This window comes from Octodon degus, unplaced genomic scaffold, assembly GCF_000260255.1.
Source record: "Octodon degus isolate 3935 unplaced genomic scaffold, OctDeg1.0 scaffold00268, whole genome shotgun sequence".
NCBI lineage: Eukaryota > Metazoa > Chordata > Mammalia > Rodentia > Octodontidae > Octodon > Octodon degus.
The window spans coordinates 1,368,744-1,395,632 of NW_004524844.1; the positions used below are offsets into that span (position 1 = coordinate 1,368,744).

General features: G+C 55.8%; 4 protein-coding genes across 5 annotated transcripts in view; 2 read left to right on the forward strand and 2 right to left on the reverse strand.

Moving 5' to 3' along the window:
* The first annotated feature begins 1,014 nt into the window (after nt 1–1,014).
* Nucleotides 1,015–6,860, forward strand: Slc17a7 (solute carrier family 17 member 7). Its single transcript, XM_023706693.1, has 11 exons — nt 1,015–1,262; nt 2,358–2,476; nt 2,690–2,804; nt 2,883–2,970; nt 3,121–3,207; nt 3,304–3,446; nt 4,157–4,306; nt 4,428–4,560; nt 5,046–5,156; nt 5,286–5,413; nt 5,490–6,860. Exons 1-11 carry the CDS (start codon nt 1,149–1,151, stop codon nt 5,781–5,783), a joined length of 1,482 nt encoding a protein of 493 aa, XP_023562461.1. The 5' UTR covers nt 1,015–1,148; the 3' UTR covers nt 5,784–6,860.
* A 436-nt stretch (nt 6,861–7,296) lies between these two features.
* Gfy (golgi associated olfactory signaling regulator) lies at nt 7,297–9,451 on the reverse strand. Its single transcript, XM_004646456.1, has 3 exons — nt 8,290–9,451; nt 8,009–8,182; nt 7,297–7,496 (listed from the first exon to the last, which is right to left on the reverse strand). Exons 1-3 carry the CDS (start codon nt 9,449–9,451, stop codon nt 7,297–7,299), a joined length of 1,536 nt encoding a protein of 511 aa, XP_004646513.1.
* A 2,658-nt stretch (nt 9,452–12,109) lies between these two features.
* Pth2 (parathyroid hormone 2) lies at nt 12,110–12,866 on the forward strand. Its single transcript, XM_004646457.1, has 2 exons — nt 12,110–12,231; nt 12,686–12,866. Exons 1-2 carry the CDS (start codon nt 12,110–12,112, stop codon nt 12,864–12,866), a joined length of 303 nt encoding a protein of 100 aa, XP_004646514.1.
* A 2,149-nt stretch (nt 12,867–15,015) lies between these two features.
* Ccdc155 (coiled-coil domain containing 155) overlaps nt 15,016–26,889 on the reverse strand; it is a 22,220-nt gene continuing 10,346 nt past the window's right edge. The window contains exons 9-20 of one of the 2 annotated variants that reach the window (XM_023706728.1): nt 25,779–25,829; nt 21,868–21,945; nt 21,544–21,600; nt 21,287–21,346; nt 20,744–20,808; nt 20,575–20,662; nt 20,028–20,150; nt 18,666–18,724; nt 17,203–17,263; nt 15,566–15,630; nt 15,375–15,488; nt 15,016–15,283 (exon numbers count right to left, since the gene is read on the reverse strand). In XM_023706728.1, the coding sequence (XP_023562496.1) occupies nt 15,136–15,283; nt 15,375–15,488; nt 15,566–15,630; nt 17,203–17,263; nt 18,666–18,724; nt 20,028–20,150; nt 20,575–20,662; nt 20,744–20,808; nt 21,287–21,346; nt 21,544–21,600; nt 21,868–21,945; nt 25,779–25,829 (969 nt within the window). In that variant the 3' untranslated portion in view covers nt 15,016–15,135. The remainder of the gene's footprint in view (nt 15,284–15,374; nt 15,489–15,565; nt 15,631–17,202; nt 17,264–18,665; nt 18,725–20,027; nt 20,151–20,574; nt 20,663–20,743; nt 20,809–21,286; nt 21,347–21,543; nt 21,601–21,867; nt 21,946–25,778; nt 25,830–26,889) is intronic. The other variant, XM_023706730.1, reaches the window with a different exon arrangement.

Sequence of the window (26,889 nt, forward strand, 5' to 3'; positions counted from 1 at the left end):
CTGTGTCCTGTTTACGGGGTTTCTGTCCCTACCTCACTTTGCATCTCTGCCTCCCTCTGGGTCTCTCTCACTCTCTCTGGGTCCCTGTCTCACTCTTTTTGGGGTTCAGTGCCCCCTTCTCTCTGGATCCTGCCATTTTTCCCTCCTTTTGTATCTCTACCCCTCTGTCTCTGTGAGTCTCTGTGGAAGCCTCATCTCTGTCACCCTCCTTTCCCTATGGCACCTCTCTCCCTGCAGCCTCTCCCTGGGTCTGAGGTGGCCTCCAAGTGGCCCATCCATCATCTCAGACTCCATCCTGCACGAAGCACGGGCGGGGGCGAGAGCCACGCTGGGGAATGAGCCAATCTCCCTACCAGGGCCATCTGTCCCCTGCCAGGACACCACCCACCACTCTCCGTCCCTGCCCCCTAGGCGGACAATCTGAACTCCGGGCTCCCCAGGGATGCCCAGCCTGGGCTACTGGATTCCAGGGCCCGCTGCCCTGTCCCCACCCCCGCATCCCCCGGAATGGGCTTCTGGTGGCCTCAGTGGCGTCAGCTGTTGGCAGCCTCACACCTGGGTCCGCGGCAGGCAGGGTGCGCCCTGGGGGCTGCAGAGGGCGGTATATATGGTATATATATAGCCGACCTAGCTGGGAAGCAGCTGTTCCTCTGTCACCTTTGCTGAGGCCTCTCCTTAGCACCTTTCGCTTCCTCAAATAGACTCGATCTGGGAGAGGGGGCTGGGGAAACTCTGGGATGGGGGTGGGGGGCACAGGCTATGGATCCCAACGCTGGTGATGACAGGATCGGAGAAAGAGGGCTGGGATCCTGAATTCCTGGTTTGAGGGAGCTGGACCTGGGGTGGAGATTCGTGGAGTCTGGGAGAAGACATCCTGGAACCTGGGCTTCTGGGGAGGACGAGGCTGTGGGCTTAGGATTCTAGGTCCTGGAGAGCGCCAGGGATGCGCTGTGGTGCAGAAGAAGCGGGCTGGGGGCTCGGCCTGCTGAGTTCTTCACTCTTGCCGCAGCCTCCTGGAAAAACGGCAGGAAGGTGCGGAGACTCTGGAGCTGAGCGCTGACGGACGCCCGGTGACGACGCAGACCCGGGACCCGCCGGTGGTGGACTGCACCTGCTTTGGCCTCCCTCGCCGATACATTATCGCCATCATGAGTGGCCTGGGCTTCTGCATCAGCTTTGGCATCCGCTGCAACCTGGGCGTGGCCATCGTGTCCATGGTCAACAACAGCACTACCCACCGCGGGGGCCACGTGGTGGTGCAGGTAGCTGTGGGCGGAGCCGCGCCTACTGACGTCACGCTCGCGCGCACTCCGCCCAGGCCACGCCCCTTACTTATACCCACCCGTGGCCCCGCCCACCCGTATTGCACTTCAGCTCTGACCTCACCTCTGGGCTCCTGTTAAGCTCTGCCCTGATCTAAATGAAGCTCCGCCCCTATTTCGGGTCCTAGATTTAGACAAGTAGACTCCGCCTGGCCATGAGGTCCTCTATGTTTATTTCCTCTCTATTTTGAACCTACCAGCAATTTCATTCAAGCTTGTGACCCATGCTCATGTCCCTGGCTCACATCCACTTAATCCCAATCCTAAATTCCTTGCTGCATTTTGATCCTGGCTTCTTTTCGGAAGCACTAAGGATGGAAGCCAGGGCTTTGTGCATGCTAGGTAAGCACTCAGCCGCTGAGCTACACCCCCAGCCCTTTTTGGTTTGAGACAGCCGCTCTGTAAATGGCCCAGGTTGGCCTCCTACCTCGGCCTCCCAAGTAGGAGGATTACAGGTGTCTGCTAAGCTGATTCTGGCTTTTCTGAAGACTTGCTATTCAAAGTCCTAGGGCATTGCAGAATTTCCATGCTTAAGTTTAGTACTGTAGAAACCACACTCTTGGCCTATCTGAAGCCTATCCTTCCTTCCAGTCAGGATGGTCCCTAATTTATCAGGGGCTTTAAGGCAAGGAAGCAGGCCCCACCAGGCATCTAGGCAGCACAGGCCCCGTTGTTAAGGTGGTAGCACTGGCCCTAGCATCCTGAGGAACGGAGTGGGCCACTGGAGCTGGCGCAAGCACTGATTGGCAAGTTTTCTGGAGGCGTGAGAGGGCCCTTGTTGATGATTGGCTGGAGTACTACATTTGTGGGTTCCTGATTGGTGGAGGGCAGAGGCAGGGCGGCTTTTTTGCTAAGGTCTTTTTGAGACAGGGTATCTCACTATGCCTTTCAGGCTGGTCTTCAGCTCACTTTGTAACCCAGTCTGGTCTCAAACTCGTGACTGTCCTCCTGCCTCATCTCTGAGTGCTGGGATTACAAGTATGTACCACCATGCCTGGTCAGGGCAGCTCGTTTAATGTGCCTTTTGGTCCACAGAAAGCCCAGTTCTCCTGGGATCCAGAGACTGTTGGCCTCATACATGGCTCCTTTTTCTGGGGCTACATTGTCACTCAGATTCCTGGAGGATTTATATGCCAAAAATTCGCAGCCAACAGGTACGTTGGTGGGTCTCAAGATGGGCAGGAACTACAGTTATGTGGTGGAGTTAGTGTGATTTAAAGTTGGGGGGGGCCTGATTTTGAGAAAACAGGAGAGGCTTGGGTTGGGGGCTGGGCCAGGTGGGAGTCCCCAGAAGGTGGTGTCCTGGGAAGGGCAGAATCCTACGAATAGAAGGGTAGCTGGACCCGTTTCTTCCCCCTTCATATCAGGGTTTTCGGCTTTGCTATTGTGGCCACTTCCACGCTAAACATGCTGATCCCGTCGGCCGCTCGTGTCCACTATGGCTGTGTCATCTTCGTGAGGATCCTGCAGGGGTTGGTAGAGGTAAAGCCCAGCCTCTCACGACCCGGCCCACCCCTTGACCCGGCCTCTTCTCGTTGATCTGGGTTTTCTCTTCCCCAGGGGGTCACATACCCCGCGTGCCACGGGATCTGGAGCAAATGGGCCCCACCCTTAGAACGGAGTCGCTTGGCCACGACAGCCTTTTGCGGTAAGAGGGAGAAGGGGACACATCTGTGAGTGAGGAAAGGGCCTGTGCCTGTGCCTCTGTGTCCCAGAAAGGTGAGGGCTGGGGTGGGGGTGGGGTTCTTCAAGGATCCAGAGAAGATGGGTGTTCTCTGCTCACTCCCGCCCCCCTTAGGTTCCTATGCTGGGGCGGTAGTTGCCATGCCTCTCGCTGGGGTCCTGGTTCAGTATTCAGGATGGAGCTCTGTTTTCTACGTCTATGGTGAGGGACCAGGACCCCTGGTTACGGGTGGCTCTGGGTCGGAGCGGGACCTGTTGTCACCGTGCTCCCATCGCCCTCCTGATGTCCCCCCTTCAGGCAGCTTCGGGATCTTCTGGTACTTGTTTTGGTTGCTTGTCTCCTACGAGTCCCCTGCCCTGCACCCCAGCATCTCAGAGGAGGAACGCAAGTACATCGAGGATGCCATTGGGGAGAGCGCCAAGCTCATGAACCCCCTCACGGTCCGAGCCAAGTCTACAAGGAGGGGTGGGGGGCATAGCGGGGCTCGAGCTTGCACCCCATGTAGATCCTGGCCGGGTCCTATAGACTCTTAGAGGAAACAGGATTGAACCGAAGAAAGATAGGGGTGGGGGGATAGAACTTGAGAACCTGCTAGGGCCTGGGGGAGAGCTTGGCAGGGGAGGTGAAACCGGAAGCACGGACGAGGTGTGGTTAAAAGTGGAGGAGACAGAATTAGAATGTGGCTGGACATGGTAGCACACACCTGTGATCCCCACACTCGGGAGGGTGAGGCAGGAAGATTAGGGATTCCAGGGCAGCCAGGCGTACATAGTGAATTCAAGGTCAGCCTGGAAGACGTACAGAGGCCCATTCTCAAAAAACAACCATTCCTCTGGGTGAGTGAGGCTGCACTTAAGGAACGTGATTGAATCGTGAGAGATTCCTGGGTTCACATGTATGAGTCGCTGAGGGTCACTATGAGGCCCAGACACCTTCAAACCTGAAGGGTCGCTGTGAGCCCAGCTCCAGCGCTGCAGCCCTGAAATGTCACGGTGGGTCTGCCGGGCACCTGACGTGCCTGACGCCCTTGGGTCCCTGGAGTCTCAGTGAGATCAGGGGCCTGGGTCTTGGCGCGAGTCCAGGGAGGTTCCCAAAGGACCTGGCGAAGTTCCCTCCGCCACTCCGTCTCAGAGGCCCCTTCCACCCCCAGAAGTTTAACACCCCCTGGCGGCGCTTCTTCACGTCCATGCCAGTCTACGCCATCATCGTGGCCAACTTCTGCCGCAGCTGGACATTCTACCTGCTCCTCATCTCCCAGCCCGCCTATTTTGAAGAAGTGTTCGGCTTCGAGATCAGCAAGGTAGGGCCCAGCAGGCAGAGGAGAAGAGACCGGGACGGGGCCCGCGCGGCGACGCAGAGAGCAGAGACCCGAGTGGCAGCCGCTGAAGCCCATCCCGCAACCCTGTACCCTGCTCCTGCAGGTGGGCCTGGTTTCGGCGCTGCCCCACCTGGTCATGACCATCATCGTGCCCATCGGCGGCCAGATCGCCGACTTCCTGCGGAGCCGCCGCATCATGTCCACCACCAATGTGCGCAAACTGATGAACTGCGGCGGTGAGTGGGCGTGGCCAGGGCGTGGCCAGGGCGGCCTGGGTGGAGCAGAGCTTGGTAGAGCAGAACCAATGGTCGGGCCGAGGGGGCGTGGGGTATGGTCAAGGATGAAGTTGATTGGACGGAGCCAGAGTGAGGGCGGGGCAGCGCAGATCTCGACCAGAGCTTAGGCCGAAGTGTGGGATGATCCGTCCGCGGATCGAGTTGAAGGTGTAAGAGTGAGGCTTGCATGGGGCTGCGCGGAGCAGGCCATGGACTAGGGAGAAAGAGGAACTGTGAGTTGGGGTCTAGAGAGGACGAGCCGCCAATCGAGTAGCAACAGAGAGAAACCGTGAAAGGTACACAGATCGGGTTTGGATCCCGGATCTCCAGCGCTGGGCCCATAGAGGGCCCGCTTTGGGTACAGGTGGCGGGATCGTGGGCGGAGCTGCTGGAATGAAGGGCGATGCCCGGACCTAGGGGCGTTCAGCATACCCGGCCCTCTGCAGGCTTTGGCATGGAAGCCACACTTCTGCTGGTGGTCGGCTACTCTCACTCCAAGGGAGTCGCCATCTCCTTCCTGGTTCTCGCCGTGGGCTTCAGCGGCTTCGCCATCTCGGGTGAGAAGCGCAGATCTATACTTGGCGGCTCTGCTCAGCTCGGGATGGGGCTCCCTACCTTGCTAAAGTGCACCCACAGAGGGTGTCAGGAGTGTCCTAGTGTGATGCCTCCTGCCTTTCCCCTGCCAGGGTTCAACGTGAACCACCTGGACATCGCCCCGCGCTACGCCAGCATACTCATGGGCATCTCCAACGGCGTGGGCACACTGTCGGGCATGGTGTGCCCCATCATCGTGGGTGCCATGACCAAGCACAAGGTGGGCACCCGCCGGCCCCCACTGCACCCTGCTTCTCTGGTCCCTTCTTTGACACCATCCCTGTGGTTCCCCACAGACGCGGGAGGAGTGGCAGTATGTCTTCCTCATTGCTTCCCTGGTGCACTACGGGGGCGTCATCTTCTACGGGGTCTTCGCTTCCGGAGAGAAGCAGCCATGGGCCGAGCCAGAGGAGATGAGCGAGGAGAAGTGTGGCTTTGTTGGCCACGACCAGCTGGCTGGCAGTGACGAGAGTGAAATGGAGGATGAGGCCGAGCCCCCCGGGGCTCCTCCTGCCCCACCTCCTTCCTATGGGGCCACACACAGCACAGTTCAGCCCCCAAGGCCCCCACCCCCTGTCCGGGACTACTGACCGTGTGCCTCCCACTAAATGGCAGTTCCAGGACCTCCTCCATACAACTCTCTGGCCTGAATGACAGTGTCAAGGGACCCCCCAGTCCTCTCTGTTCTGCTTCGGGCCTAAGAAGTACTCTTCCTTGTTCCCAGTGCTGTCAAAACCTCTTCCCTTCCCAACTGCCTCTCAGGGGTAGTGAAGCCACAGTCTGATGGTTTTAAGGACACCCGAATTCCCTAAAGTTTCCCTTCTCAGTTTGTGCTGCCTCAGTGGTTTCAAATCTCTCCTTTCAGGGCTTTATTTGAATGGACAGTTCAACCTTGTACTGTGTGGTTTTGAGGCAACTTCCTCTTTCCTCTCACCCAGGGATTCTCAGGGTGATCCCTGAGATTACTCAGTGCCCCTCTCAGAAAAATTTAAGGCCCTCCTCTAGAAGTTCCAAATCTCTCCTGACTCTCTCTTGCATCTTCCAGGTTGGATTAACCTATCACCCATCCCCGCCATTCCAGGGATTGATTCTCACCAGCGTTTCTGAGGGAAAATGGCGGTTTCAAGCCCCCCTCCCCCCAGCAGGTTCTGCTGAAGCACCAGGTTTCCCCATCTTATCCCTAGCTTTGTGCCACGCCTAGGGAAAACAACCAAAATGGTCATTTCAATAATATGCCTCTCTCCACCCCATGCACTTTCTCTGACACAGTTTTCAGGTCTAAATAGTGGCTGTTCAAGTCTATTAATTCAGTGGTTTGAAACCACCACCTTTGAACTTCCCCCTGGTGGTTTCTAGATGCCCCTCTTCTGCCCAATTCCTTGCACTTTATTCTCCCGGGTAGTTTCAGACTACCCTCAGTTTCTCAGTGGCCATTTGTTGTGTCCCGAAGGGGCTAAATGATGTAAAAGTCTGGGGTTCTTCCCCTCTCACACAACCCCCCTTCAGCCTAGAAATTGGGAACATAGGTAGAAGTCACAGAATCCCAGGAAAGAGAAGGGGGATGGGGAGAGGGGTGTTTATCCTTGGGCAGGGCTGTGTCTTGGTGTCTCTGTCTCTGTGACTGTAAATCCTGCCCAGCCCCACTCACAATAAAAAACTTTGGTGTACACTGAGTGATCACTGACTGGGTCACAGGAGTGCTGGCCCTAACCTCCTCCCTCAGACCCGGGGGTCCAGGCCCAGCCTCCTCCCTCAGACCCGGGGGTCCAGGCCCAGCCTCCTCCCTCAGACCCGGGGGTCCAGGCCCAGCCTTTTTCCTCAGATCGGGCATCCCAGCTCCTAGCCCTTTTCTCCCTCCAAAGGGAAAATCAAACCTCTGAGCCTCAATCCCAGCAGACCCTGAGCCCAGGGTCTGACCCACCCCCCACTGGAGGAGGCCTCGCAATGAGAACATCCGGTTTATTCAGCCATGTTCTGCAATTGCCACGAAAGCATCTGTTGGACCCTTTCTCCAAGAGGCCCACTAAGTAGCAAAGCATCAGGACAGGGCACAGGCGTCTCCTTTCTCTTATGAGTGTACAGGCCTGGAGGGACCAAAGGGGCTCACACAAAGTTGTTGGGGAGCGTTTCCGGGGACAGCGGCTCTAGGCGCTGGGGGCGTCCCCCACGGGGCGGTGGGGGAAGCTTGGGTGGCAGCGGGGGTGTGGGCGGCGGCTGCTTGGTGGAAATGTGCGAAGGGACCCAGGCATCTGGCGCATAAAAGTAGAGGTCATAGGGCTCCTTCGGGGCGTCCAGATGCATAACTGTGGGAGCAAAGGGAAGGGGTCATCCCCAGCCTGACCGGGCCTGCCCGACTGCTGAGCCTCTGGCCAATGAGGAGGCCGGGATAGGGGATCCAGATTATCACTTGAATTGGTTTTTTAAAGAAAAGCTTGAAGCCCCTTGAATAAATGAGGAGGCGTGGTGAGCCCAGGAGGGGCGGGGCCTAAGGCGAGGGTGGGGTCTCCGGGCGGAGGAGCGGGCTCCGGATTGGCCCGGGGGCTCCGCGACCGGCTCTCAGGGTTCCAGGCATTTTTCACCTGGGCTGGAACCGACCTGGGCATGTGTGTGACATCTTAGGTCCTTAGGGACAGACGCGATCACGGAGGGGTCAAGCCTTTCACGGATTGGATGGTGGACCTGTACTTGTTTTCTGGAGCCAGAAAGTGGCCAGCAAGAACAGGATAAACAAAAAACAGACCAACAAACAAAAAAACCCAACAACAAAAATAGAGCAGGATAAAGAAGCGGGTAATCAAGGACACGCATCACTCACCCGGGTCGTCTCCACTGTCTGGGAGCCGGTGGTGTGCGAAGGGCCGGTGTCGGGCAGCCCGGCGGTAGAGACACCACATCAGCAGGATGAGGAGGATCAAAAGTCCAGTCCCAGCAAAGAACAGGCACAGGGCGCCTCCAGTCGAGCCACGTGGGCGCCCCACCAGAGTCACACCTGTGGAAGGAGCGCAGTGACTCGAGATCGCAGCCCACTCTTCCCTCAGACCTAGGGGTCGGGGCCCAGCCTCCTCCCTCAGGCCCACTTCCAACCCCACCCCTCACCAGTCTCTTTCACGTGCTCCACCACGATGATAGTATTGACTCTTTCACCTCGGCTGCGCCGCTGTGGAGCCCGAGGAGTTACAGGGAGCAGCTGACTGGGGGACTCTGGAGGGGCACGGGGGCCAACGACCCGGGCTGAGGGCGGAGGGGTGCTTGGCTCTTTGGGCTCAGAGTTTCTGGCGACCTTCGGCTCAGGAGTCCCTGGAGAATCTGAGGTGGGCAGTTGAGAGGCCTCAGGCTGGGTGGCCGTGAGGGTGGGATGGGGACTTAGGTGCAACTCACTGAGGACAGTGGCTTCATCCTTGAAGGGCAAAGGGGTTTCAGGGTGAAGACTAGTGGAGACTTCAAGGGCTGAGGTTTTGGGGATCCTGGTCGCATTCTGATGGTGGGCTGTGGGAAGCTCTGTCTGGGGTGTTTTGGTGGGGCTGGGGTGATAGGTCTGATGGGTCTCTGGGTGGAGGGTCACAGTGGGGTCAGGATGGATGGTCAGGGGGAACTGAGAGTTTGAGGTCTCATTGGTGCCAAGATCATGGGTTGTGAGAGATTTGATGTCAAGAGGCTTGGTGGGGTCAGGGCTTTTAACATCTGAGATTTCTGTCATGTTAAGTGTGGGGACCTCTGGGGGTTCTTGGTGTGCGGTCTGCATAGGGTTAGTATTGAGCATCTCAGGATATTCTGCAGGTGTTGGTTTTGAGTGACTAGGTTTGGGGGTCTCAGAAGACCCAAGGTGTGGAGTGTCTGTCAGAGCAGGGTCGGGGGTCTCAGAAGGCTCTGGGTGTGTTCCTTTGGAGGGGTTCGTGTGGCGGCTGTCCAGGAATTCTGATACTGAGGTTGTGAGTGGGTCAAGCTGGGGAGTCTCAGCAGACTGTGGGTGTGGGGTTTCTAGATCAGGCCTGGGGGTCTCAGTGATCTCAAGGGGGGTAACCTCAGGGGAAATTGCATGAGATATGTTGGGGGGCTCAGGACGGACAGTTCCAGGGAATTGTGGGTTAGCCCAGTCTTCAGTGGCGATTTCAGAAGCGCCAAGGGAGGTCGCCTGGGAGTGACCAGTCCCCTGGAAATCGGAGCCCGCCGGCGGCGGAGAGGCGGAAGGTTCGGCCTGGGAGCCCAGGAGGGTGAGAAGGAAGACCAGGAGGAAGAGGATCCGACTGAAGAACTTCATAGTGCTCGGAGATGCCACTAGCTGTGAGGGGAAAGCAGGAAAGGACTGGTTAAATGCAAATCCTCCCGGAGTCCCGCCTACTCCGTGAGGCCCCGCCCACACCCCAGAGGCCAGTCCGCCGCTCTGGTTCCCAGGTGAACGGGTCCATCCGGGCCCTCCCTGCTTGGTGCCAGAGAAGGGCGCAGAGCCCCACTGCAACTGCCAGAGCTAAGGGAGTAGCGAAGGGAGGCAGCGGTACCGGCTTGGGAGGAACAGATACTTTCCTTGTTTCCTTGAGGAATCCCAGAACAACTGAGAACAGAACAACTGGAGTCCAGTTTTGGAGGGTGTCAGTTCTCTAGGGACAGGGGTCACCCTCATCTCCCAGGGCCCCCCAGACACTAGACTCAAGGTTCTGTACACCAGAGAAGGCTCTGAAGGAACAACTGTGGCTGGCATCTGGCATCTGGGGGAGGAGCTCTTCTGGCCCCAGGGTAGGAAGGTTGCTGGGGGTACAGACTCTTAGGTCCCTTAGGGAGCGGGGCTGGGGTCTACGTCCCTGGCGCTTTCGAGAGGGTAGCAACCTGAGTGTTCAGATGTCTGCGCTTTCCGAGGAGTGTTGGTGGCCTGGGTCTTGGTCCTGGGCCCTGAGTTACAAGGGGTTGAAAAGTTCCGAGTCGGGGCTGGAGAGATGGCTCAGTGGTCTAAGGCACCTACTTAGAACAAGCTTGGCAAAGCATCAGGGACCGCGGTTCAATCCCCCAGCACCACATGCCAGCCAGCCCCGCCCCCCTGGTGGGCTGAGCTGGCCACACACCACACACACTCTCGCTCTCTCTCGCTCTCGCTCTCGCTCTCTCTCTCAAATATATAAAAAAAAAAAGAAAAGTTCCGAGTCCTCCAGCAATGGGGGCCTCAGCTCCGTAGCCTGGTGTGGGAACTCTGGGATCCTTGTTTACTGAGGATGCAGCGGACTCTCAGCCTCCCAGGGGGCTGTTCTGAACACACCCATAGTCTGGGGGGAGGGGAGGGGGAGGAGGCAGGTGTCTGTATGGGACAGCTTGCTGGGGGCCTGGGCTCTCTTACCTGCTCAGTGGGGTCCGGGTAGCAGCAGGTGAGCAGAGCTGGATGCAGAAACAGGTGAATGCTGCAGACTGACTCTGGGAGGGGCAGCATTGGGTCCCATAGGTGCACAGGTGACGCACCTGACCCTCTCCCTTGGGATCCTGGGAGCCTAGCAACCCAATGAGCCTCTTAAAGGAACAAAGATGAAGAACATTGTCTCTGGGGTGGAGAAGTGAGTTTAGAATTGGATGATGTGGGGAGAGATGTCATTCAACCAGATCATCTTTGAAACCAAGGGTCCTCTGTCCTCTCCTCCTAAACCCAAGGGTCGAGGTCCCTGGTTCCTTTCAACTTTAGCTTCCCTGAGCCACAGCCCCAAATCCTCTTTCTCTGCTCAGACCCAGGAGTCTGGACCCCAGCTCCTCCTGTCTCCAAACACAGGAATCCAGGTCCCCAGTCCCTCCTTCCTGGGAAGTCTCATCTACTCTAAGGCCTGTCCAAACTCTGTCTCCCTCCTCTCTGGGGAATTAGAAGTCTTGGTTCCCATGGCCTAGCTGGTCCTACCTTTTAGGACTTTGACCTTTGCCCAATCTAGGTGTAGAATGGTCTTATAGTGAGCTGTGGTGGCCCACGCCTGTAATCCCCAGCACTGAGAGGCTGAGGCAGGAAGATCACCAAGAGTTTAAGGCCAGATGGGCTGCATAATGAGTTCAAGGTCAGCTTGTACTACATAGTGAGAACCTGTCCCAAAACAAAATAAACCATAGGGGTCAGTATGTAGATTGGGCTTTATCGTCACAATATCCCAGTTCCTGCCTAGAACTCGAGTCTTGTCTGTGTCCCTGCTTCCGGGCCTGTCCTAGGCTGTTTGCCCTTCACGTCACCTGTCCGAATAGCCCTGCCTGCCACAAGTGCTCTTTGCTGCCTCTGGCCTCTTCTTTCTCCCCAGCTCTCCTGTCTCTCTGGTCTGTCAGGCTGGCCCTAGGGCTGTGCACTGGGCTGCTGTCCCTCCTCTGTCCTTCTGTCTGTCGGACAGCTTTTCCCCTCTGCCTCCCTCTCCCTCGCCCTTCCTTTTCTGCTCTCTGCTCCCTTTCTCAGCCCCTGTAACTTCATGGCCTCAGGCTCTGGCTCCTGTCCTTATTACTCCTTCCCCGTGTGCCTGTCCCTCGGTGCTTCCTCTCTTGCGTTGCCTGTTCCCCATCTCTGTCTGTCTCTGACTTATGCTCTCCTGGTCCCTCCACAGCCTCTATTTTTATCCCTCTGACACACCCCCTGTGACCACCTCTCTGTCTGTCTCTCCCCTCCCTCGTCTCAGGTCCCGCTCCTAGTCCCAATTAGTTGGTGGCGGCCAAGCAGTGGCAGGGCCCCCACCCCCGGCTCCTCATTACCGCCAGCGACTCCTAATGAGCCTGGGGGGAGGTGACCCTGCGCCCCCAGCCCGGCCTGCGTCACTGCCCAGTGCGGGGGCTGGGAAAGCGATATAAGGGGGCTGCCTGTGTGCCGCCCAAGCCCATTGCGCGGTAGGGGGCCCTGCGGGCGGCCTGGGGTGGGCGGCTGACGGGGCCAGGATCTGGGCTCAGAGTCAGACTTCAGCCCTTCCTCTCCCCACAGGTGATGGAGACTCGCCAGGTGTCCCCGAGCCCCCGGATGCGGCTGTTGCTGCTTCTGCTTCTGCTCGTGCCCTGGGGCACCCGCACCGCCTCGGGTATCGCTCTGCCCCTCGCGGGGGTCCTCAGGTAGGTCCCAGGCCCAGGACTCCCATGGGAGGGTGGGGACCCGGAGAAAATGGAACTAGAGACCCAAAGAGAGGGCCAGGAGATACAAAGCGGGGAGGTCAGAGTGTGACGCGGCGTGGAGGAAGGCAGGTAGGTGGAGGAGCAACAGGAGACAGATGTGGGCGAGGCACGGAGACTTGGATTCAGATTCATTTTCAGCGCCCCGCGGCTGCGTTCCCCTGTGCCAGGCCGCGAGCTGAGTGCCAGGGGCGGAATAGGATCGGACTTGGCTTGGGTCTCAGGGCGCCTCGACCGAGGGAGCAGAGGGACCTGGGCAGGAGACAAAGGGAGGGGAGGAGGCAGAACCTCTCTGCCCAGGTGCAGTAATCGGGCTCCGAGTTAGACCGCAGGGAGAACCGGCGGGCAAGCCCAGATGCGCGGTAACTCGGACTCCCCGTCTCCCGTCTCCGCACAGCCCTCGCACCTCCCGCCAGGCCCGGGCGGGTCCGGCCACCCCGGTGTCTGTGTCGCAGCGCAGCCTGGCGCTGGCGGACGACGCGGCCTTCCGGGAGCGCGCTCGGCTGCTGGCCGCCCTTGAGCGCCGCCACTGGCTGAACTCGTACATGCATCGGCTGCTGCTGCTAGATGCGCCCTAAGCCGCTAATAAAGACTGCTCGCCTGCGCCCTTTTCTGCTCCTCTGTGTGTGAGGTCTGCGCCGGCCACTCTTGGCAACTCACCCTTCAGTGCCCATCCCCCCTTTTAAAAACAGGGTCTCGCTGTGTAGCCAAGGCTGGCCTCAAACTAGCAGCGATCCTCCTGACTCAGCCTCCTAACGTCTGCGATGACTGACGGGTGTGCGCCATCACATCTGGCTCTCCATTCTTCTGGCTCTGAAATTCTTCCTTTAATTACCCTGCCCCTTTCTCTGGTTGGCTTTCTCATGACTTCCTTTTCCGTCTGCCTTCGGATTTTCATTCTCTCCCTTAGCTCTCATTTTCTCTGTTTTGCTGTTGCCCCTTTGTCTCCTTAGGAACGCGGCTTTTAAACCTCCCTGCGCCTTTTCCTCGCTTGTTACGAGGATTAAACCAGATCCTGTACTGTACAGTGCTTCAGCAGAGCCCGACGCACAGAAAAAAATCCTTTAATTAGAACTTTTCCTCTTCAGAGATTTCTGAGGCGAGCTGCCAGGGAGCAGGGGACCTCAGGCCGGGGCGGGGGTCACCTGGGCCGCAGGTGAAGCGAGAAGCGAAGAGGCAGCCAATCAGTATGTTTCTCTCCTTTACGGCGCTGCCAGTTCTTCGGCTCCGCCCCTCAGCACTGACCAGCCACACTCTCTGATGGACGCGGAGGGCGCCGACTAGCGCTGGGTCGGAAGGAGGAGGGGCACAGCTCGTGCGGATCGCACTCTGATTGGCCTGAAGAGGAAGAGGGTGGTGCCTCACGTAGAGGGGCGGGGCTGTGGCGAGTTAGTCCCCACAGGCCCTTAGGCTGTGGCCCCAGAAATAACAAGGGGTATTTCCAACAAACACTTTGACGGTTGGCCTAATATTACGTTTTGCTGTTGTTGTTTGTACCGGGAATGGAACTTACAATTTCGCACCTGCCAGGCAGGCGCTGCGCTACTGAGCTATATCCCAGCTCCAATATTACAAATAAACATGACAAAGTGAGGAGTAATTTTCTCAAGTTGTCAGCTAGCCAGGGACAGGATAACTGGAATCCAAATGTGTGTCACATTCAAAGGTACAGGTATGAGCCGGGGAGATAGCTCAGTAGAATAAGCGCAAGTGCAAGGGTCTGAGTTCAATCAAAAAAAAGAAAAAAGAAAAAGAAAAAGTTGCAGGCTTCCCATTGCCCTAGGAAGACCCAGGATTCCATGGCTAAGCAGCATTTGCACGTGTAGCCCGGTGCTATTCTACCTGCTGCACTTGAACCAGCTCTTGGGACCACGCGACCCCACCGGAGTCCCGGCCCCGGCCCTGGCCCCGGCCCCCCAGCCTTACAGCTGGGCAGTGGCCTGGGCTCTTCCTGTACTCTACTTTCTCCCATCTCATCTCACTTCCCACTACACGCAAACCCTTCCCAGGCTGCAAGAAAAACAGCACAGTCTGCTCTCTCCCCACAGCCACCTGGGCTTCCCACAAACTGCTGCTCTGTCTGCTGGGACCCCCTCCTCTCATCACTGTCACGATGGTCAGCACGAACGGGGGGGGGGATTCTGGGGGCGGTGCAAGACGGTCCACTACAGAGCTAGGATGCAGTTTAGACAGGACAAACCAGCTGGAGAGAGAGCGTAGCGGTTTATGCATTAGGCTCTACAAAGCGAGTTAGTGGGTTCGAGTCCCCGGTCTGCCTTTGGGGCGGGGGAGATGGCTCAGTAGGATAAGCACTTGACTGGCAAACGCCAGGATCTGAGTTCAATCCCCCGGTTCCACAAAAAAAAAAGGACAGGACAAACCCCCACTCCTTCCCAGGGGGCAGTGGAAGTCACTCAGAACCCGATGGGGGGTTGAGGCAGAGACCAGGCCCTTACTCACACAGCGCCCAGGTGTGGGCAGCAACATGCCTGGCCCTGAAGGCAGCCTCCCTCCCACGTAAGACAGGTGGCTCCCAAAGGGATGCTGGGAGCTGTCACTGCTATTGTCTTCTGGGCATGAGGGAAGGACTGCAAAGTTGAAGAGGTCTTAGCCACACTACTCTTCCTCCTCCAGCCTTGGGTGGTGAGACGATAAATAATCCACGGCACCAAAAGCCATTATTTGGTGTTTTTGTTTTGTTTTGTTAAGAAATGGAGTCACAGCAGTAGGAAATGTGGAGATATCACATAAATACCCAACACAGAGATGGGGCTGCCCCTGCACTGGCTCTGGGAGTGTGGGCCTGGCAGGTGGTGACAACACTGAGCAGGGTGAGGGAAGTGGCGCTTACACGGGTGGCGGCTGAAGGTAACAGAGCTGCAGGTGGGGCCAGGTGGGTGGCCGGATCCGGCCCAGCAGCATTGCTGAGAGCAGCAGCAGCAGCAGGAGCATCGGGCCCAGGACCCGGGCATGGAGCAGCGAGTGCTGAGGGGCCCTAGTGGGAGGCGGGAGAGGGCTCAGTATGGGAGGCATGGTCTCCTGGGTCTGGCCACCTCCCCTCTTCAGGAGATGCTTCAAGGGTGCACCTGGGTGGCTGGGGACACAGTGGGGACAGGTGGTACTGGTCCCAGGGCCTCTCGACTGGGACCAGCTCCTTTACCACAGGCACCAGGGCTTGCTGGAGCACCAGCTCGGCAGGGCTGTGAGGGATAGAGGGAAGGAATTATCCCGAGTTGTCTGTCCCCACGTCCCCTCCAATCCTCATGGGTTTCATTACCTCTCAGGAGGGTGTCCGGCAATGTCTTCAGGGTAAGGGTCTCTCAGAAGGATAGATGGATCAGCCTGAAGGACAAAGGAGACACCCCTGGGGCACTGGGTCCTGGACTGAACTGACCCCCTGGTTCCAGGGGGCACATAAGACGTGGAGCATCTCTGGAACATGATGTCAGGTGGGGGTCCCAGCCCTGCAACTTTCGGCCACGTATCCTTTGGCAGGTCATGCCACACCTCTTTGCCTCACTTTACCCACCCACCTGTCAGGGATGTGACAGTCTCTAACTCATAGGAGACTAGAAGAGTGGCTGCAGGAAGCTGGGTGTGGTGGTGCACACCTATGATCCCAGCACTTGTGAGGCTGAGGTAGTAGGATCACTGCAAGTTCAAGGCCAGCCTGAACTACACAGCAAGACCCTGGCTCAAGACTGGGCGTGGATGGACTGGACATGGATGGAGTCAGGGAGATGGCTCAGTGGAATAAGCACTTCCCTGGCAAGCGCAAAGGCCTGAGTTCAATCCCGGGTTCCGGAAAAAAAAAAAAGACTGGGCATGGTGGTGCATGCCTGTAACCCCGGCACTTCAGAGGCTGAAAACAGGAGGATCACTATGAGTCCAATATGTGTAGTGAGACACTGTAGCCCCTGTACTAAATACATTAAAAAATGATAATAAAAATATCCTGGCTCAAACAAATATAAAGGAAGGAAAAATAGTGAGAGGGGCTCAGAGGAGGGCTCAGTACAGTGAGCACTCAGGACTGAGTGAGCTGCTCATATTGTCATTTTCATGTCCCACCGGATTCTGGGAGTTTCTGAGCTGGTGAGGCCATGCCAGGACCCCTGCAGACGTGAAGCCTATGCTCCTATGCTGCACCTTGTACAGGTAGGCCTCAGACTGCTCCTGCCTGGGTCTCTGCTCAGGCCTCCTCTGCACACGCCTGGGCATTCCCACCCCACAGCTTTGTTCCAGGGACGATGATGGTGACACCAATAAGGCAATAAAAACAAAGACTGACCCCAGCCATGTCTTCACTACCGTCAGCCACTGCACCAGGCACGGGACCAGGCCCCTCACGTGTGGCCCTGACAGGAGGGCTGGTAGACTATCATGGCACCAGCTGCACAGACACTGAGCTGGCACTGTCTGAGCCCACAGTGTGGTGGGGTATGGGGCCACGCTGCTCTGAGCACAGCATCCTCAAGGATAGGTGTCTTGGCCAGTCTGGGCCCCAGAGTGCTGCCAGTATGCAGCTAGACTGGCTTTGGCATGCCTACTGCAGCTGAAGCCATGGGCTTCTCATGCAGCTTCCTTTCCTCCTGCCAGTGACTGAGTTGGGGTTGTGGCCTCCCCCTTACAGGGAAGACAAGGGGCTCTGAGATGGGAGACAGGGCAGCTGGGCGGCCTGCCCACCACTAGTGGTCCCTGGCACTGTGCATTTACACAATCTGGGGCTGAGGGTTCAGCCCTGTACACTGGCTGGGGGGATCTCCTGGGGACATTCTGGCTGCCCCCACCTCAGCCACTGGAAGACTTGGTTATCTCAAGACCCATGGTGATATTCTTCTCTGCTCCTGAGGGTGGGGGTGGGGTAGGGGTGGAGTGAATGGAGGGCTCTGAAGGGGTGCTGGCACTGCCTACCGTGAGCCAGCAATTCCCTTCTGCTTCCTCTTCTGCTTCTGATTCCTCTCTTCTGGGCAACCTGAGGGCAAGGATGTCACTGGAAACCTCCTTCCCCTCACCTGGCTCCCTTTGCCCAGGGGAACTGGGAGGGAGCCTTTAAAGCAGGTGGAGTCCCAGCACAGATGGGCCCAGGAGGGCCTGGGTATCCCATGCCTGTGTTTCTCAAGAAAATTTCCACCAATTCTCCAAACTGTGATCTTCTCAAAGGGCAAGGGATCCTCTTTACCCGGGAATAGAATTCCACCTACTGCTTTCCAGGTGATTCCTCACCAGAGGCTTCGGGTTCTCCCACGCCCCCACCTCCCACACCCTAGCACCTGCTGCACCCGCATGCCCACTAGGCCGCCATCCAACACCTGTGTCTATTTCTGGGTCTTGGCCTACTGGATCTTTAAGTCCTGGAGCTCCCGCTCAGGTCCTCCTACCCGGAGGTCCTGCTCAGTGAGCTCTGCCCACACCCAAATCACTTCTCCTGAAGCCCAATCTCTGCCATGCCTGGGTCACGGCCACTGAGCCCCTCCAGTTCCTCTCTGCAGACTCAGTTCTCAGGCACCCAGACATCCACAATGGGACCAAGGACCAGGCCCTGCACACCCTGGGAGACGGCTGATCCCTCAGCCCTCTCTTCCTCCCAAATGTCTCCCAAACTACGCTGGGCACAGGTGGTTTAGTTCCCTAGACCTGTCAAGGTCAGGCTTCAACCCTGGTTGCCTCTCTCCCATCCTGGGGGAAACTCAAGACAGCATCAGCCCTGCCATCACGGGCTCCGCTCCTCCTCTGTTCCTAGGTGACACAGGGAGGCACAACTCAGAGCCCCCAGCCCACCCGATCTCACCTTCCAGACAAGTCCAATGAGAGGCCACAGGGGCCGCATCATTAGTCATCTAGGCAGAGACTGGAGGGGAAGGGGTGGGGGAGGGGAAGACAGCTCCAGAAACCAGTGGTCCAGGGCTGCCCTGCACCTAATGCTTTCTACACACTCAATGGCCTGGACCCAGCCTGGGCAACCACGTTTAGGCACCATAGTGGTGCTTCAGGGATACAACTGGACACACTCTCCAGCCCTAGCACAAGGTAACTGAGGTGGGGGTCTCATTCCTTGGGGCCTCCTGGAGGCCTAGGAGGAGGTATTCGGTGGGAAGGTGGCCACCCTGCTTCCTGTCTACACAGCTCCTGTACCAACTCCTTCTCAGTCCTCCAGGCCACCCTCAGGGTCACCTCCTCCAGGTGCTGCAGCTCCTCCTGGAGCTGTCTGGGTTTGGTCTGATTCCCCGGAGTGAGAGACAAGAGGGTCTGAGCCTCTCTGTTCCACAGGCCCAGGGCCCCCCGAAAGGCTTTGTGTGAATAAAGGGGTAGCACCAGGAGGATAAATGTGGTGTCACCGGGAGGCAGAGGGTTGCTCCTGAGGAACAAGCTCCTACCACAGGAATGATTCCTTCCTCTCTCCTTCAGGGCATGCTGGCTCTCCCTTGGCATTTTTCTGTGGAAACAAAAAGACAGGTGTCCCTCACTCCTGCCATATGAATCCTCTCCCTGGCTTTTGGCCATGTCTGCTCCATGGTACCTGCTCTCCCCTTGCCCATGTCCCAGACCCTATGTGTAGCCTGCCCTGAATCCACCTTAAGACCTCTTTTTGTGACTCCCCCCACTTGGATCCACTCTGTCACCCTCTCAGGGGCAGAAGCCACACACAGGACAATTGTTTATAAGTCCTATGTGCCATCCCACAGGACTCAGGAATCAAGGTCCCCTAAGCCCTGGATGTCCATTAATCTCTCCTGCTTGATGGCCTGGGAGGAGTCACTGCACCTTCCAACCCCTCAGGATGCAGGGCCTCTGTGTTGCCCAGAGCCACCTCCTGGTCTCGACCCTGGTCACCAACCTGATCTCATTCTCCAAACTCAGTCACTTCCTGTGTTCAGCTTAAGCCCCCAGCTGTCTGTGGTGGCCCCAGGGTGGTCCTCCTCTCATCACTCTTCTCTGAAGCCTGTCTGTCCCTAGCCCTGTGCACCTACTCTCGCTGCAGGTCCCTGTTCAGCATCTCCATGCTCTAGCCTGGCCTTCCAGCTTTCAGCCGGTCCCTTATGCAGCTCAGAGGGATCTTGCCTGCTAGGGCTCAGTCCTGCTCCTCGCCCTCAACCTTTTTGTGGTCGTACAGAGAAAAACACAATCTCAAGCTGACAGGAATTTCTTTCATTAGCTAGCCTGGTACCTCACTAGTCAACCTAGGCCAGCTGGGGTGGCTCCCAAGTATGATGTGGATTTAGGCCCCCAAGGCTGTTCCTGCTGCTCAGAAAGTCTTTATTCCTTGAACCACTTATATTTTTTTGTGTCTCTATATTTTGTTTTGCTTTGTTTGAAAGATAGGGTCTCACTATGTACTCACAGTGATCCTCCTGCCTTAGCCTCCCAAGTACTTTTCTTTTGTTTTTTTGAGACAGGGTCTCATCACTATGTAGTTTAGGCTGGTCTTGAGCTCACCACAATCTTCTTGCCTCAGCCTCCTGAGTGCTGGGATTACAGATGGGCACCACTACACGTGGCTACAGTTTTAAGTAACATGATTCCTAGCAATGTTTTATAAAAAAAGAAAATAAAAAGCTACCACTTAATTTTTTCTTGCTTTATAGCAGGTCTATCCAAATAGGGCAAGGGTGGCATCCCGTTTGGCTTGGGGCTTGAGGTGCAGCACGCAGTGGGCTTTCAATAAATGTCTGCTCATTGATCAAGGCATAAGCAAAGGTGTGAAGGGAATCCTTGGCCTTGTGCTCTCCCCTGCTCACCTGTCCCCCATCTGGGACTTCAGATGGAACCTCAGGTTCTTCACTGGGCTCCCGGGTGACCTCTCCCCACTGCCATACTCCACACAGCGGACTGGAGAGATCATCACCTGTCACCTCTTGTTTCTGGGAAGGAAAAATTGTTTCTGCGATCAGGAGGGGCCAGACTGGGGCAAAGGTGGAGACAGGTGCAGGTGTGGGCCTGGGGAAAGAGGAGGAATGAAAGGCCTGTTGTGAGGCTGGGGCTGGGGCATGGGAGCAGGACCAGGACAGGTCAGGGTGAGCATGAGGTGACCATATGAGTGGATGTGACAGGGCTGAGTCAGCTTGGGCTGGGCTGCCAACAGATTTGGGTTTGGCATCTGAGGTACAGAGAGAGTTTAAGAAGAGCTGAGTTTAGGGTGCGAAGCACTTGGCAGCAGTGTGATTTAGGGGATCCCCAAAAGAGGTCTGGGGCCATGGGCCAGGCTAAATGTGAGCATCAGAGTGGGGACACACTGGAGTTTCTGTCTTGGTGGCCTCCACTGTAGTCCAGGACTGCTGGGCCTACCTGCCAAATGGCCTCGATCTCCAAACCCAGCGATGGGGGCAGTGGCATAGTCCAGCTTGCTCCTCCTGCCTGGGCTCCTTCCAGCATCCTGGCCACACAGACAAGACGGGGTGCTGCTTCTCTCTGCTGCCACTACCAGTCCTCACCTGGCTCCCTACCAGCCACTCACTCATCTGGTGCCTCCTGGGCCTGACTCAGCTGCTCCTCCAGGTGAGAGATTTCCCGCCTCAGTTCCTGCAGGGGAGGGGAGCATGGAGGACGCTGGCTTCTCCATACTGCCACTGCCTTGGTCCTTTACACCCTCTCTACTTCCCGACTCGCAGGGGGATGAGGACACTGACACACTTACACAGCTGAAGGTACAGAGAGAGACACAACCAGAGAAAGTACAGGAAGGCAGGCAGATGTGGGGATCCCTGGCAAAGCGAGGTGTGGATGGTAACAGACTGATGCACAGAGGGGCAGGATGTGAGAGACTCACGAAGACAGGAGCCCACAGTGAAACCAGAACACACACATTGTACCCAGAGGCAGAGACAAGTGCTGCAGGGAGCCAGCCTAAGACATCACAGAGATGAACGACAAAGGGGGAGTAAAGGAGGAGAGCAAGAAGGACAGAGGAAGAAGTGGGAAATGCAGCTGCAGCTCCGTGTGTGGGCTGAAAAGGGATGCAAGGAGGGGAGTCAGGTGGTGTCCTCAGTGGGGTGCTGACCTGGGTGGTGGCTCTGTACTCCTCCACTGTCTTGGCCAGGCTTTCGGTATGCCGCGTGCGCTAGGAAAGCACAAAGCCAGCTGTGTCCAGGCCCAGGTCCCCAGACACTGAGGCTGCTGGTTTTGGGGTACTGGCTGTGGCTGAGAGGGACAGACAGGGCAGAGGGATTCCAGATCCCGAAGGCTATGCTTGTGACTTCTCTGGAACTGAGGGGCAAATGTGTGCAAAGGGCTAATGTTGTCTTCCTGGGCCCTCACCTCGGAAAGGATGGCGTCCCGTTGGCAGATGAGGCGTTCATACTCATAGAGCTGCCGCTGCCAAGGAATGAGCCTGTCCATCTCCAGCCTCCAGGATACCCTGGCCTGGTCACCCGCTTGCCCCCCTATCTCCCAGCGCCTCTCCACGGCCTCCCATGACAGCCTGGATGTCAGCTACACAGAGGGGTTCAGCAGGGTTGCCTGGAGCTGGATTGCTGGATCCTGACAGAGGAGTCCTGCACTCAACTGGCCTCAGTAGCTGAACCCGGATGGTGACAGTGGCCCTGGGGAGGAGTGCTCTCTGGCAGCAGGCAGAGGCAGCACCTTTAAAGCATCCTTCTCTGTGGCCAGCTCCTCACTCCTCCTCTTCACGTCATCCCGCTCAGCCAGCAGCTTTCCATTCTGGAGGAGAAGGGTGCACAGGACAGCTGGCTTCAGCATTGGTAACACCAATGATAACAGCTGTTTGCTGAAAATTCACACAGGTCAACTTAGTTCCCAGTTCTCATTTTAAAGATAAAGGCAACTCAAGAACAGAGGCTGTGCAACTTGCCCTGATCCTAATTTATACAGCTACTCATCTCTGTTAATTTTTTTGAGGATCTCACCATGTAACTCCGGGTGGAGCTGAAGTCCCTCTGTGGCCCATGGCTACATAGTTCTATGGCCTGGAACTCGCTGCCACTCTCCTGCCTCAGCTTCCTAAGTGCTGGGCTAACACACATGTGCCACCATGCCCAGCTTAGTTTGTTAAAAGATGATCAGAACAAGGTCTACCTTGCTTTTGGTCAAACTGTGTCAATTCTTTTAATCTAACAGTAAGTTCTCTCACAAGTACTTTTTGAGCCTTCATCTATGCAGAATCCAGGTCAACTGTCCTGTGGAATCCATGCATTTGGATTTGGCTGGTGTCCTTTTGGCTCCCAGTGGTTGTCCAGGACCTCAAGCAGGCTCCTGTGCAATGTGCCACCCTAGCTGGGAACAGCACCATAGCTCTCAGTTCTGCAGAGGAGTTGGGGGAGGGTGCCTAAGAACCCTAGCCAAGCTCACTGAGCAGAAGTGGATGCAAATCCCAGTGATGAGTTCAAATCTCGTCTGTAATCCTGGACTCTCCTTCATACCAGATGCAGTGCTGAGAATGGGGACCGAGTGAAACAGCCTCATCCTGCCCATGGGAGTGCAACGCAAGTAGAGATGACCCAGAGCAGAGGGTGCCAAAGCAAATTCCAGAGGTGGGCCCTAGGAGGCCCATTGCGACCTGGCAGCAGACCGTGGTATCCGGGCTGTAGCTCTGAGGGAAGCAAGAAGGCCAGGAGAGGGCAGCCCATGCAGACAGGACTTTAGAATGAACAGGTCAGCACTCTATGGCTGAGGCAGGAGGATCACAAGTTTGAGCCCAGCCTGGGTGACTTGGCAACTTAGTGAGACCCTGTCTCAAAGTAAAAACTAGACAAGGGCTGGTGATGCAGCTGAATGTGAAGCTCCAAGTACTGCCAAAAGAGCATAGAACAAGATGAAACACTCCGGTCCAAACTGCAGCCTAAGGTATTTATGTACCAGAAGCCTCTCAACTGCGTGGAGTTGAAGCTGTTGTAGGAGGTGCGTCAGGTATCAGGTATCAGCAGCAGCAGCCCAGATCTCCTCTGGCGCGCCCTCCTCTGGTGCCTAGAGGATACTGAGACAGCTCTGCCTTGCTTCCTCCGGCTAGACTCCAAGTCCTCCATCAGCCGCCCTCACTTTGCTCACTGTCTCAGCGGGCCTGGGCAGCCAGGTGAAGGACGGAGAAAGGACGGGCGGGAGTGCTGTGTCAACATCTGTCCACCTGGTGGGGACTGCTCGCTAGATCCCCAGCCCCTCCACAGGGTGCTGGTTACTCAGCTGCTCCTGCAGAAACAAGAGGCAGCCCCTCATCCTCCTTCAGAAGGCCATGCGTCCCTTTGGGCGAGTGTCACATTACCAGCATTATCCTCCATAACCGTAACCTGAGAACTCAATCTATAGCTGCTCCGCAGGCAGCTGCAGAGAGGGTGGCAACCAAGAATAGCTGCAGCTTATCAAGCAAGTCAGTGCCCAGGGAGTCCTGGCACTCTTGGGCTGGAGGGGCCTTCTGTACAGTGCAGATGCAGGGACTGCTGGTTGTCACTCCCCTGCTTGTCACCTCTGTGATCCTCAAGTATCTACTCATGTGTCTGAGGACAGGCAAGTCCCAGCCCCAGCCCAGAGGTGAATAAAGAGGGACATCTTGGCAGATTCAGGGAACCTCATGGCCATTCTTGTCCTTTCTTGCATATCTGCCTCACATCTTAGCTGCTGAAGGTCAGATCCTTTCCCATCCTCCTTTGCATGGGGGGGGGGATACGTGATCCCTGGCGTCAGTTAAAGATCTATGGAGGGTGGGGAGTGGAGCACCCAGCCTCTGGAGAAAGCTCCTCCTTCTGAGGAACAAGGTGCCATTAGATAGGTATTTGCTGGCTTCCTCTCCTGGCTTTGAATGAGTGTGAGGTCAGGAGCTGTTGCAGCCATTTGTGCCATGGGCTAGAAACAGATGAAAAAGCCAGTGAGCCAACAAACCAATCTGGAGACCACGTCCTTCAGAATCTCTCAAAATGAAGTGTCCTTCAGGTTGAAGCCACCATTTTCTTCAAAGGTCCTCTTCCTTGGAGTTGAACATGTTCTGGACCATCAGTGGCCAGACTGTGTGTTAAGGACTGATGTGACTATAAGCCACAACACTGAGATGCGAGCGAGGTGTGAGGAAGCGAGTGGTGGCAGGAAGAACCTTTCCTCATTCCTAGAAAATACATTCTGGAAGAAACCATCACATTCTGCCCATGCTCCACGCCTCACACTGGGGTAGCCATCTGCTGGGGCTGACAGAAGAGCCATGGAATACTGGAAACAGGGCTAAGAGCTTTAGAGTGGATCCATGATCTGCCCGGACTAGGCAGAGGTGCTTAGAGCTGGGAGAGAGTGCTGAAGAGTCACAGAAAACCACACCTGTAATCCCAGCACTCTGGGAGGCTGAGGCAGGAAGATCATAAACTGGAATTCAGCCAGAGCAATTTAGCAAGACCCCCTCTCAAAATAAAAAATAAATAGTAGGCTCAGGATATAGCTCAATGCAAAGCTCAGAACTAGAAATTAAAAAAAAAAAAAAAAAAGGACTAAAAATGAGTCCTGAGCCAGTTCCACGCTCCTCAGTTGTGAGGGTAGAGGGGTGGATACAACTGCAGAGGCCCTAAAAAGTATAGGAATCTGAGAGGCTCTGTGCCCTTCCCAGCCCAGCTCAGATCCACTGATGGGTAATGATACAGATTCTATGTAAGGCCCAGCGAGGCCCTCAGTGCCCACAGGAAGCAGCCAGATCTCCTCTGGGCCCTGGAAGGGTGTGCAGATGGCTGCGGGTGCCACCAGCAGACACAGCGAGGACTGTGAGTGCAGAGATCGGCAGGCAGCAGGCCTCCCCAGGCTGGGAACAGATGGGAGAAAGATCATGCATCTCTGAAGAGCAGAGACAACAGATTCTGGTGAAGACCTGTGGTTTCCTGGAGCATGAGGGCCCCGTGTGGACTCTCTGCAACTCAGATGCCACCTCAGGGTGGGCAGCGTGATGAGTCTCATCATTGATGAATTCCAGTTTCAGCTACAAAAACTAGGTGGGCTCAGAACCAACTAAGATGACATTTTCTGTCTCCCTGGTTCTTGGAGAATGGAACTAAAGCTTGACAGGGGATGGTTGCGGCACAGGGGTGAAGCACTTGCCTTCCACACTGGAGGCCTGGGTTTTGTCCCAGGGCACAAAACAAAAACAAAGTAAGGCTTGGTATTGATAAGCTGCATGCCTAAAGCTGCCTGCTGTGTAAGTGGCAGAGATGGGAGCTGAAGTCAGGGCTGCCTTTAGCCCATGTTCTTTTTACCATAAACAGTGCTAGCACATAAACGATGCTAGTCAACTCTCAGCAAGCAGGTCCTCCATGTCTGCCTTGTCTTCTGCTATGCTCACCTGTACAGGTGAGGACACAGCCACAGCAAGGGAATCCATGGCCCGTGGCCACCTATGTGGCTTCAGGCAAGCCAGGCACCCTCCCGGGCCCATGCTCTGTCAGCCATGCAGCTCTTATTTTATGTGATGTTGCCTAGGGCATTCACATTGCTGGGGTGCCACAGTCCAGCCTGTGGGCTACAGGGGTGTGTGTGGGGGGCAGGTGGACAGGTAATGCTGGGCCTTGACTCACCTCCTCCTGTAGAGTCTCCACCTCTGCCACCAGGTGCTGCTGCTCCTTTTCCTGATCAAGCCAGAGAAGACAAAGACTTCATTTCCAGACTCCGCCTCCATAACCCCCCTCCTTGACATTAAAGAACGGGGCTGGGAGCTGGGTGTGGCAGCTCAGATTTATAATCTCAGTGCTCAGGAGGCTGAGGCAGTGGGATCTCTCTGAGTTCTAAACTATATAGCAGCCCTCGGAGTCACCTGGTGTGCACCTAATGCCAGCCCAGGAAGCCCTCACAAATCCACGCCACGTATCGCTTTGCAGTGAGGTCCATTTGGGTGTGTATGTGCACATGTAAGCTTAAAGTGGAGGGAGTTAACAGTACATGTATTATCTTTTTAAGTAGTATACAAACATGCTAATCCAGGTAGTGTTGATTCTATCTGTACAATTACACTTAGGCAGAAATGCATACATATTTCAACTAATTTGCTGTGTGATTTATATGTAGCCATTTAGATTTTCACCATGTTCTAACCGAAATGTCAACAATATTCAGTTTCATCATGTTCATCAGGAGTCAGCTCATCAGCGAGGGCTGGTCCGAGTTGCCTTGTGTACAGAAGACATGGCTATACGCAATGGGGGCTTCAGAGTATGTTCTAAATGCTTGTTCACGTGGACAGCACAACCCATCACTCACCTGAGATCATTTTATTGTACGTCTAAGTTGGAAGTGCTTTGCTATATTTCATACTCAAGAAAAACGAGGGCAGAGTTACAAAAAAAATATTTTTCTGATCAAAAATTAAAGAAGGAATATTGGTTGGATTTTTATGAAGGGCTATAATTTTTCTACTTGAAAACTTTTATAAAAAATATTTCAATGTAATAGCATTTTCTACACTGTCAACTTTTCCATCTGACTTAAAGTTAATTCAATTTTCACTGTTTTGCCATTTATATATAAATATTTTTCTTCAATAAAAAAAAACAAACTATATAGCAATACCTTGACTCAAAACCAAACCAAACCATACCAGTAAATGACTGTAATTCCATAATATGGAAGGCTGAGGAAGAAGAATCACCGATCACCATGAGGTGTTTTTTTTTTTTTTTTTTTTTTTTTTTT